The sequence below is a fragment of the Salmo salar genome, chromosome ssa29 (assembly GCF_905237065.1).
Source record: "Salmo salar chromosome ssa29, Ssal_v3.1, whole genome shotgun sequence".
NCBI lineage: Eukaryota > Metazoa > Chordata > Actinopteri > Salmoniformes > Salmonidae > Salmo > Salmo salar.
The window spans coordinates 6,833,757-6,844,738 of NC_059470.1; the positions used below are offsets into that span (position 1 = coordinate 6,833,757).

Sequence of the window (10,982 nt, forward strand, 5' to 3'; positions counted from 1 at the left end):
ACAGTTTGGGCTACACACTTTTGCTCTAGGATGCCAACAGACCTCACATGACTCTTCTAAGGTCTCCCGGTACCTTCCTTTAGATTCTTTGGGGGGGGGACTATCTGTTATTCAATGTGTTTGTACGGGCTAGTGGCAGTAACGCCAAATAAACATTTTCTTCATTAAAAAAAAGTATATATTTTTTTATATTTCAAGGGGTCTTCAAATTCAAAGTCAAATAGCAAAATGATCCTTGGCATTACCTTCTTAAAACAATTAAATATAGCTTAGTAGAACCCCCTCCCCTGACTTAGACAGTGTTAATAAAATTGTTTATTGATTGTGAATGTATGAAAATATTAACATTCCACCCATGAGGCCACTAGAGGGCTCTTCTGGTCATTTGACTGCAGAAGAGAGCTACCCACAAACATGTGCACACACACATGCAATCACAAACAGACATGCATGCACACACATATATAGTTACACACTAGTCTAGGTCCAAGAGGCTTCTAAACAGCTTCTACCCCCAAGACTATTCACATTGCCCCCCCCTTCCCTCTCCACACCACTGCCACTCTCTGTTGTCATCTATGTATAGTCACTTTAATTAACTCTACCTACATGCACATACTGCCTCAACTAACCGGTGACCCCACACATTGACTCTGAACCGGCACCCCCTGTATATATTGTTATTTTTTACTGCTCCTCTTTAATTACTTGTTACTTTTATCTGTTATTCTTATCTGTATTTTTTGAAACTGCACTGTCGTTTAGGGGCTATTAAGTAAGCTTTTCACTGTGCGGTCTACATCTGTTGTTTTCTGCGCATGTGACTAATACAATTAGATTTGATTTGATAGGACACACATGCACACACACACACACACATACAAACACACACCACATTATTAGGTGGGGACAGATAACCTTGACGTTGGCAGCTAGTGACAAGCTTTGGATTCAGACCATTGACTTTGTCTGAGATTCTCAATTCTCTCTTCAGTGGCTCAAAACTATGCTATAGCTAGCACTAGTGATGGGAAACTGAGTTTTTGCCTGGATACATCTTACACCATGCTTTCCTTTTTTTACCTTCAAGTTTACTATAAAAAATAAACGGATTCTATGGCATTATTTGAGATGCTTCAGACAGAAACGTATACTATGCTAATGTATTTGAAAAACTAGTAAATAGTGTGTTTTCAACGGTATTTGGCCTCATACCCTCACATCCCTAAATGTTCCATAGCTCCCTACTCTACCTGCTAAGCTCCCTGTCAGGTGAAACTACAGAATTCGAACTATATTTGTAAGTACAGTGTTCAGAATAGGTCGGTGTTTGAAAGTAGCTTAGACACTAAGAAAGCATCAGAACCACGGCGAAATCAGTGTGATCTCACATTTTCCAACACACAGTTAGATAAAGCACATGATCAAATGAAGCTTCGGACGTCATTGATGATGTACTTCTGATTAAGCGATACACGCATTGGCACACCCCTACTCGCCCCCGGGTGCTCGTTCTGGTTTTTGCCCTAGCACTACACAGCTGATTCAAATAACCAACTCATCATCAAGCTTTGATTATTTGAATCATCTGTGTAGTGCTTGGGCAAAAACCAAAATGTGCACACAGGTGGGGGGCACCAAAAAGGTATCTGTTAAGGTTACAAGCCAAATAACCATTATTTGGCACTATATAGATACATTTGTTTTTAGTGTGTAGGCAACAAAAGATTGAGCTGTTATAATCTCCAAATCATTCATTCTTAAATCTGCTGTGCCTTTATATGTTTATCAACCCCAGCATTACAGTTTGCCCCTCCCTACACTTGTCTTGTGAGCTGAATGGCTAACATGACTAGGTGGGAGGGGCTATGGGGAGGTTTATTTTTTTGACTGTATAACTCTGGAAGGAAAGGGAAGAGATTATGTAGTCTGCAAAGTGGTCCGCCCTCTCCATCTCTGAGGTTCACACTCCTGTCACTGATCAACTCAGCTCCTGTTCTTTCATTCATTCTCTGCCATGCTCTCTCACTCCTCTGCTTTCTTTATCTTCAGTCCTTCTTTCTTTCCATTTCTCCATTGGCCCTTTTCTATTTACATATGTTTTACTTCGTCTCTCTATTTATCATCTCTGAATTCTGTATTCTCAATTCACTATATCTCTCCTTCTATCATCACTCTATTTTCATCCTTACCTCTGCCCCCTCTCTCGCTCTCTCTCTCTCTCTCTCGCTTTCTTTCTTTCTTCCTGGAGGCTGCCAGTTGATAGCAGTGTAGAGAGAGTGCCAGGGGCTAAGGAAGGCTAACATCAGCAGATGTCTGAAGAAAATGACTCTGCTTGACCAGTTTGGGGGCTGGATGAGGCAAAGAAGAGGATCAAACATTGGGATTCATTCTGCTTTTCACCACCTGCCGGGCGCCTGACTCTGAGCATGGAAGACAACAGAACAAGAGGACCATTGAGCACGCAGCACTGAGAATTTCGGAGTATACTGATGGACTAAACTAGGTGGATTAATAGCCAACAACAAGGCTAGAATGGTGACATTAACATTTTACTAAAAGGCTTAGAGAACCAACTAAGAGAACTACCAACTACACAATGAATACCACAGAACACCATGGGTTGATCTCTGTGAGCTATAACAGGAACTTCAGCACTGCTGAGAATCTGGTACCGGTCAACAAAGACTCAGAGGGCATTGGTCTCAATGACTCTTCGACGGGATGTTATGACCAGCTCCTCATCTCCACCGAGGTCTTCCTCACGCTGGGGATTGTTAGTTTATTAGAGAACATCCTGGTGATTGCCGCTATCATCAAGAACAAGAACCTCCACTCTCCCATGTACTTCTTCATCTGTTCTCTGGCCGTGGCCGACATGCTGGTCAGCGTCTCCAATGCCTCCGAGACGATTGTCATAGCCCTGATCAACAGCGGCAACCTGAGCATCTCCGGGTCGCTGATAAAAAGCATGGACAACGTGTTCGACTCCATGATCTGTAGCTCACTGCTGGCGTCGATCTGTAGTCTCTTGGCGATTGCCATAGACCGCTACATCACCATATTCTACGCACTGCGCTACCATAACATTGTGACGGTAAAAAGTGCACTGGCGGTGATCTCCCTCATATGGTCGTGTTGCGTGGCGTCGGGCGTGCTCTTCATCATCTACTCTGAGAGCACCACTGTCCTCATCTGCCTTATCACCATGTTCTTCTCCATGCTGGCACTCATGGCCTCGCTCTACATCCACATGTTCCTCCTGGCCCGGCTACACATGAAGAGGATCGCCATGCTGCCTGGGAACGCGCCCATCCTCCAGCATGCCAACATGAAGGGCGCCATCACCCTCACCATCCTCCTAGGTGTGTTTGTAGTGTGCTGGGCTCCCTTCTTCCTCCACCTCATCCTCATTATCTCCTGCCCCAGGAATCCCTACTGTGCCTGCTTCATGTCGCACTTCAACATGTACCTCATCCTCATCATGTGTAACTCGGTCATCGACCCACTCATCTACGCACTCCGCAGCCAGGAGATGAGGAAGACCTTCAAGGAGATCTTCTGCTGGTACAGCCTGCCAAACCTGTGTGTCTGTGAGCTCCCCGGGAAATAGTGACCCTTTGAACAGCTGACAACTGCTGAGGTGGTTTCTGCCTTTGTCTCCTCACATGAACGAGACAGCTGAGACGTTGTATACAGCATGAGGTCTTTGATGTTGGTTCTGATTGTGATTGGTGAGGACTGATTTGCACTCTTTCTGCCCGTGCTCCAGGACATGGCTGTAAATTATTCAAAAGTAGTTCCTCTTAAACAGTTCTGGTTACCATGGCTCGGGTTGCCAGAGAGAAGGTTGGTTTACATACAAACTGTAAAAACAGAACACAACAGCAATCACATTCTTTCTCTACAGCACAATCGGGTATCTTTTTGTTTGTCTTGAACAATTCTGTTTTTAAAGTAACTGACCCATAATATGAGAAGATATGATGATGATATGAGAAAGATATCTATTTAAAAGAAGTTAGATATTTTAATATTTAAATTTGATTATTTAAATATTTAAAACATATTTAAAGTACTGAGTGGCAGCTGCCTACACACTATGGTATTTTTCAAGGATAACATATACACCGAAAGTAGTGCTCACAAGCCAAAACTGGTCACCAAAAATGGTGCACAGTTGTGTACTACGTCATCCAATTCATATGATATATTAGGAATTCAAATGTCGTACAATATATTTGTAAGTGCTTAAGATCCAGGACTGCATCTTTAAATGGCACACTATATGACAGTGTACGTTTATTTCATACTCTGAATGTTTGAAAGTGGAAAGCTTCAAAAAGATAATCTACCTCCCGGATCAAACATAATGTAGCAGTTAGAGATTGTGAGCAAACTGTAAAAAACAACTGTTAAGTCTTGCACCGTGCTTTGTAGAATAAATGTCTTAGGCTGACAACTACAACACATAGTGGCTCTAAATTGAAAAAACAACAACAAAGTGAAGCACTTATTGAAATGATTTCTGTTGAGAATAAACCCAGTCGGGATAGCTACATCTCATTTGTTTAAAAAGTAAAAGCTACCTATGCTGCTTGAAAAAAAACACACCTTGTCTGAACATGTGCATTTATAGTCACCATTACATGACACAGACACACTCTAATCTATATTTTTAATTCATCCTCAATATGCATTCATCAAGTGCTTGGATAATTCTTTGCAGACCTATCTTACACTGTACATGTAACTTCTTATGTATGAATTCTATAATTTCTTAACCCCAACCCTAACCCTAATTCTAGATTCTATTGATAGTATATTTTGCTCTTATTTATATGTATCTAAAATTGAAACCATGTGAGTATGTGCTTTTGTGTTTATATCATGTCGCTTGTTGTTCTGGCCTTAAACATGCTGCACTGTGATGTAAAATAACAATTTCAGCGGCGGTGTTATATATACATATTTTAATAAAATAATGTGTAAAGCCTATTGTTTACAGAACGATATAACTGTCTGTTTCTTGCAGTTCATACTCGGTATCATAATTTATTCTGATTAAAGCTGTAACCATTCTTCCAGCATTCTTTAAATGAAAGCTGCAACCCTACTATTGTGTTAAAGCTTACTCAAAGGCAGCCTTACTCTCATTAAAAGTGTTGCCGAGCCTGGGAGCTTAGATCAATAGGCCTATGTGTTTAGACAAGTTAACTTCTATGAGTAGCTATCTAGAAATCCCCCCCCCATGTTTTGAAACACAAATTAGGGCTATATACTTTTCTTCTCCCAGTTTAGACTTTAACCTTTGAGCAAACTCAAAAATGTGGTTAATCACAAACAAATACGATCTCTTTTGGGGCTGGGAGCTTTCTATGGAATGATGTAATTTATTTTCTTATCCAAATGATGGTTTGGACAAATAAGACTGGGAAATCATCTTAAACAACCTAATATGTAGTTACAGTATATTAGGTTATTGAAATAGATACAATTCCGCAAGATTTTGCTCTTTGAGTATTTGTGTACGTAGTCTAATAGGGCCGAGAGAGTTTGTATTACAGATTAGAGCACTGGTAGCCATGACATGTCGTAAAGGCTGAAGACCAGATCAGGCGCTCTTGTTGAGAATATTGATGTCTGCTCTAGAGTTCCTCTATGGAGATGGTAGAAACTTCCATAAGGAGAATGATCTCTACAACACTCCACCAATCAGGCCTTTATGGTAGTGGCCAGACGGAAGCCAAAAGGCTCCTAAAGATTGTCAGACCATGAGAAACAAGATTATCTGGTTTGATGAAACCAGTATTTCATGGCCTGAATGCCATGTGTCATATCTGGAGGAAACCTAGCACCATCTATATGGTGAAGAATGGTGGCGGCAGCATCATGCTGTGTGGATGTTTTTCAGCGGCAGGGACTGGAAGACTAGTCAGGATCGAGGGAAGATGAACCGAGCAAAGTAAAGAGAGATCCTTGATGAAAACCTGCTCCAGAGCGCTCAGGACCTCAGACATGGGTGAAGGTTCACTTTCCAACAGGACAACGACCCTAAGCACACAGCCAAGACAATGCAGGAGTGGCTTCGGAACAAGACTCTGAATTTCCTTGAGTGGCCCAGTCAGATCCCAGACATCTCTGATGAGACCTGAAAATAGCTGTGCAGCAACGCTCCGCATCCAATCTGACAGAGCTTGAGAGAATCTGCAGAGAAGAATGGGAGAAACTCCACTATAAGTATACTATGACAGTGTCATTGTCTGGTGTGCTTCGCACTGAAATTGTTGCTCTGCATTCATTGATGTTCCTTATAATTTGTGCGCCCAGTTTTATTTGTATTTACCTGCATGCATTATTCGCCACGTAAGGGAAACATTCTGAGAATATTGAAGCATAGAATCAACAAGGTATTTCAGAGAATATTGAAACATGGTTTCAACAAACGAGGAGGCTCAGAGAATATTCAAACATTTTGTATCGACTAGACTGCTCCGAGGTTATTAATATTGCAACATAGTAGTAGCCAACACGGAGGCCGGCATCTGGGTACTTATTATATTAAAAAAAACAGCCCTACATCCACACTATAGCTAAATAACTTAGCAATATTTAATGACGTTTTGTCAGCAAGATTGATCTGTTAGAATATCTCATTTTAATTCAGGAAGATGGAAAAGCAAAACTGATAGAGTGAGAGGTGGAAATGCATTATACCAGAGGCATGCTGCAAAGCTGTCATCAAGGTGTCATCACGTGCCCTGGGAGAAAGATCATAGCCCCCCTTTCTCTATCTCTCTTTCTCTTTCTTTTTCATTCTCTCTCTCTCTCTACCGTTTTATGACTTAACGACAGGTCGTAAATTCCTGGAAGGGACCCTCTCCCCCTTTGGACTTGCAGTATGGGGAGAGAGGATTTCACAGTGTAACAAAGAGCTTCTCTTTGTTCAACTCCTAATTCCCAAAATTGGAGGATTAGGATTAAACAATAATTCTACTTTTGAGAATGTGGGAATGGCCCTATGGGTATTTAAAGAGCAATGTTTTTTGCATTTGGTGATCTCTCGAAGGACAGGAAACACACATAACAGTATCACTTAACTTCTTTGGGATAGGGGGCAGTATTTTCACGGCCGGATAAAAAACGTACCTGATTTAATCTGGTTACTACTCCTGCCCAGAAACTAGAATATGCATATAATTAGTAGATTTGGATAGAAAACACTCTACGTTTTCTAAAACTGTTTGAATGGTGTCTGTGAGTATAACAGAACTCATATGGCAGACCAAAATCCGAGAAGACTCCATACAGGAAGTGCCCTGTCTGACAATTTTTTGTCCTTCTGTTGCATCTCTATCAAAAATACAGCATCTGTGCTGTAACGTGACACTTTCTAAGGCTTCCATTGGCTCTCTAAAGCTGCCAGAAAGTGGAATGGGGTGTCTGCTGTCTCTGGGCAAAGTACAGCAGCAGAGTTTGTAAGTGGTCAGCCTGGGGACAGTGAGACTGAGATGCGCGTGCACGAGACTTCTCCATGTTTTTCTTTCTCTCTGAATGAATACAACATTGCCCGGTTGGAATATTATTGCTATTTTACGAGAAAAAGTAGCATAAAAATTGATTTTAAACAGCGTTTAACATGCTTCTAAGAACGGTAATGGAATATTTTGAATTTTTTTGTCACGAAATGCGCTCGCCGTTTGGATAGTTACCTGAACGCATGAACAAAACGGCGGTATTTGGATATGACTATGTATTATTTGGAACCAAAACAACATTTGTTGTTGAAGTAGAAGTCCTGGGAGTGCATTCTGACGAAGAACAGCAAAGGTAATCCAATTTTTCTAATAGTAATTCTGAGGTTAGGTTGTCCCAAACTTGGTGGGTGTCAAATTAGCTAGCCGTGATGGCCAAGCTATGTACTCAGAATATTAGGGATTGCATAAAGGAGTTATGCATCTATAATTCTTAAAATAATTGTTATGTATTCTGTCAACGTTTATCGTGAGTAATTTAGTAAATTCACCGTAAGTTTTCGGTGGGTATGCTAGTTCTGAACATCACATGCTAATGTAAAAAGCTGGTTTTTGATATAAATATGAACTTGATTGAACAAAACATGCATGTATTGTATAACATAATGTCCTAGGAGTGTCATCTGATGAAGATCATCAAAGGTTAGTGCTGCATTTAGCTGTGTTTTGGGTATTTGTGATGCATGCTAGTTGCTTGGAAATGGCTGTGTGGATATGTACTCTCCTAACATAATCTAATGTTTTGCTTTCGCTGTAAAGCCTTTTGGAAATCGGACAACGTGGTTCGATTCAGGAGAAGTGTATCTATAAAATGGTGTAAAATAGTCCTATGTTTGAGAACTTTGAATTATGACATTTTGTGGTTTTGAATTTGGCGCTCTGATTTGTCACTGGCTGTTGAATAGTGTGGGACGATTTCGTCCCACCTACTCAACAGCCAGTGGAATCAAGTGGCGCGATATTCAAATACCTTCAAAATGCTATTACTTCAATTTCTCAAACATATGACTATTTTACACCATTTTAACCTCATACATCTAGACGTTCCGCTAGCGGAACACCTGCTCCAATATCCAATGATAGGCATGGCGCGAATTACAAATTCCTCAAAAATACAAAAACTTAAATTTATGACTATTTCACAGCATTTTAAAGACAAGACTCTCCTTTATCTAACCACACTGTCCGATTTCAAAAAGGCTTTACAGCGAAAGCAAAGCATTAGATTATGTCAGCAGAGTACCAAGCCAGAAATTTGAGAGACGCAGACTCAGTCTCAACCTTTAAGTCTTTACTGAAGACTTATCTCTTCAGTAGGTCCTATGATTAAGTATAGTCTGGCCCAGGAGTGTGAAGGTGAACGGAAAGGCTGGAGCAACGAACCGCCCTTGCTGTCTCTGCCTTGCCGGTTCCCCTCTTTCCACTGGGATTCTCTGCCTCTAACCCTTTTACAGGGGCTGAGTCACTGGCCTACTGGTGTTCTTCCATGCCGTCCATGGGAGGGGTGCGTCACTTGAGTGGGTTGAGTCACTGACGTGGTCTTCCTGTCTGGGTTGGCGCCCCCCCCTTGGGTTGTGCCATGGCGGAGATCGTTGTGGGCTATACTCGGCCTTGTCTTAGGACGGTAAGTTGGTGGTTGGAGACATCCCTCTAGTGGTGTGGGGGCTGTGCTTTGGCAAAGTGGGTGGGGTTATATCCTGCCTGTTTGTACCTGTCCGGGGATATCATCGGATGGGGCCACAGTGTCTTCTGATCCCTCCTGTCTCAGCCTCCAGTATTTATGCTGCAGTAGTTTATGTGTCGGGGGGCTAGGGTCAGTCTGTTACATCTGGAGTATTTCTCTTGTCTTATCCGGTGTCCTGTGTGAATTTAAATATGCTCTCTCTAATTCTCTCTTTCTCTCTTTCTGTCTTTCTCTCGGAGGACCTGAGCCCTAGGACCATGCCTCAGGACTACCTGGTATGATGACTCCTTGCTGTCCCCAGTCCACCTGGCCGTGCTGCTGCTCCAGTTTCAACTGTTCTGCCTGCGGCTATGGAACCCTGACCTGTTCACCGGACGTGCTTGTTGCACCCTCGACAACTACTATGATTATTATTATTTGACCATGCTGGTCATTTATGAACATTTTAACATTTTAACATCTTGACCATGTTCTGTTATAATATCCACCCTGCACTGCCAGAAGAGGACTGGCCACCCCTCATAGCCTGGTTCCTCTCTAGGTTTCTTCCTAGGTTTTTGGCTTTCTAGGGAGTTTTTCCTAGGGAGTTTTTCCTAGCCACCGTGCTTCTTTCACATGCTTTGCTTGCTGTTTGGGGTTTTAGGCTGGGTTTCTGTACAGCACTTTGAGATATTGCTGATGTACGAAGGGCTATATAAAAATAAATTTGATTGATTGATTTGAAATAATCAGACACCCATTTTTCAAGCTAGCATATAATGTCACAAAAACCCAGAAGACAGCTAAATGCAGCACTAACCTTTGATGGTCTTCATCAGATGACAACCCTAGGACATTATGTTATACAATACATGCATGTTTTGTTCAATCAAGTTCATATTTATATCAAAAAACAGCTTTTTACATTAGCATGTGACGTTCAGAACTAGCATACCCCCCGCAAACTTCCGGGGAATTTGCTAACAATTTACTAAATTACTCACGATAAACGTTCACAAAAAGCATAACAATTATTTTAAGAATTATAGATACAGAACTCCTCTATGCACTCGATATGTCCGATTTTAAAATAGCTTTTTGGTGAAAGCACATTTTGCAATATTCTAAGTACATAGCCCAGCCATCACGGGCTAGCTATTTAGACACCCGACAAGTTTAGCACTCACCAATATCAGATTTACTATTATAAAAGTTTGATTACCTTTTGTTGTCTACGTCAGAATGCACTCCCAGGACTGCTACTTCAATAACAAATGTTGGTTTGGTCCAAAATAATCCATCGTTATATCCGAATAGCGGCGTTTTGTTCGTGCGTCCCAGACACTATCCGAATGGTAAAGAAGGGTCGCGCGCATGGCGCAATTCGTGACAAAAAAATTCTAAATATTCCATTACCGTACTTCGAAGCATGTCAACCGCTGTTTAAAATCCATATTTATGCCATTTTTCTCTTAAAAAAGCGATAATATTCCGACCGGGAATGTCCATTTAGCTAAACAGAGGAAAGAAAACAAAGCTTTCGGTCGACGCGGGCACGAGCCTGAGTCTCACAGTACTGTAACCAGCCACTACCCAAACGCGCTACTTTGTTTCAGCCAGAGCCTGCAAAAGCACGATTCAGCGTTTTGACGCCTTCTGAGAGCCTATGGCAGCCGTAGGAAGTGTCACGGGACAGCTAAGATCCTCACTCTTCAATAAACAGAGACAAGAAGAACGACACCTTGTCAGACAGGCCACTTCCTGTATGGAATCTTCTCAGGTTT

General features: G+C 41.7%; 1 protein-coding gene across 1 annotated transcript; it reads left to right on the top strand.

The window, feature by feature from the left end:
* The first annotated feature begins 1,942 nt into the window (after positions 1–1,942).
* On the top strand, positions 1,943–4,977 carry LOC106590056 (melanocortin receptor 4-like). Its single transcript, XM_014180569.2, has one exon. It carries the CDS (start codon positions 2,600–2,602, stop codon positions 3,611–3,613), a length of 1,014 nt encoding a protein of 337 aa, XP_014036044.1. The 5' UTR covers positions 1,943–2,599; the 3' UTR covers positions 3,614–4,977.
* The last annotated feature ends 6,005 nt before the right edge of the window (positions 4,978–10,982 follow it).

What these genes read in the sequence shown, in the direction of transcription:
- LOC106590056 (XM_014180569.2), top strand. Translation starts at nt 2,600, where the DNA reads ATGAATACCACAGAACACCATGGGTTGATCTCTGTGAGCTATAACAGG.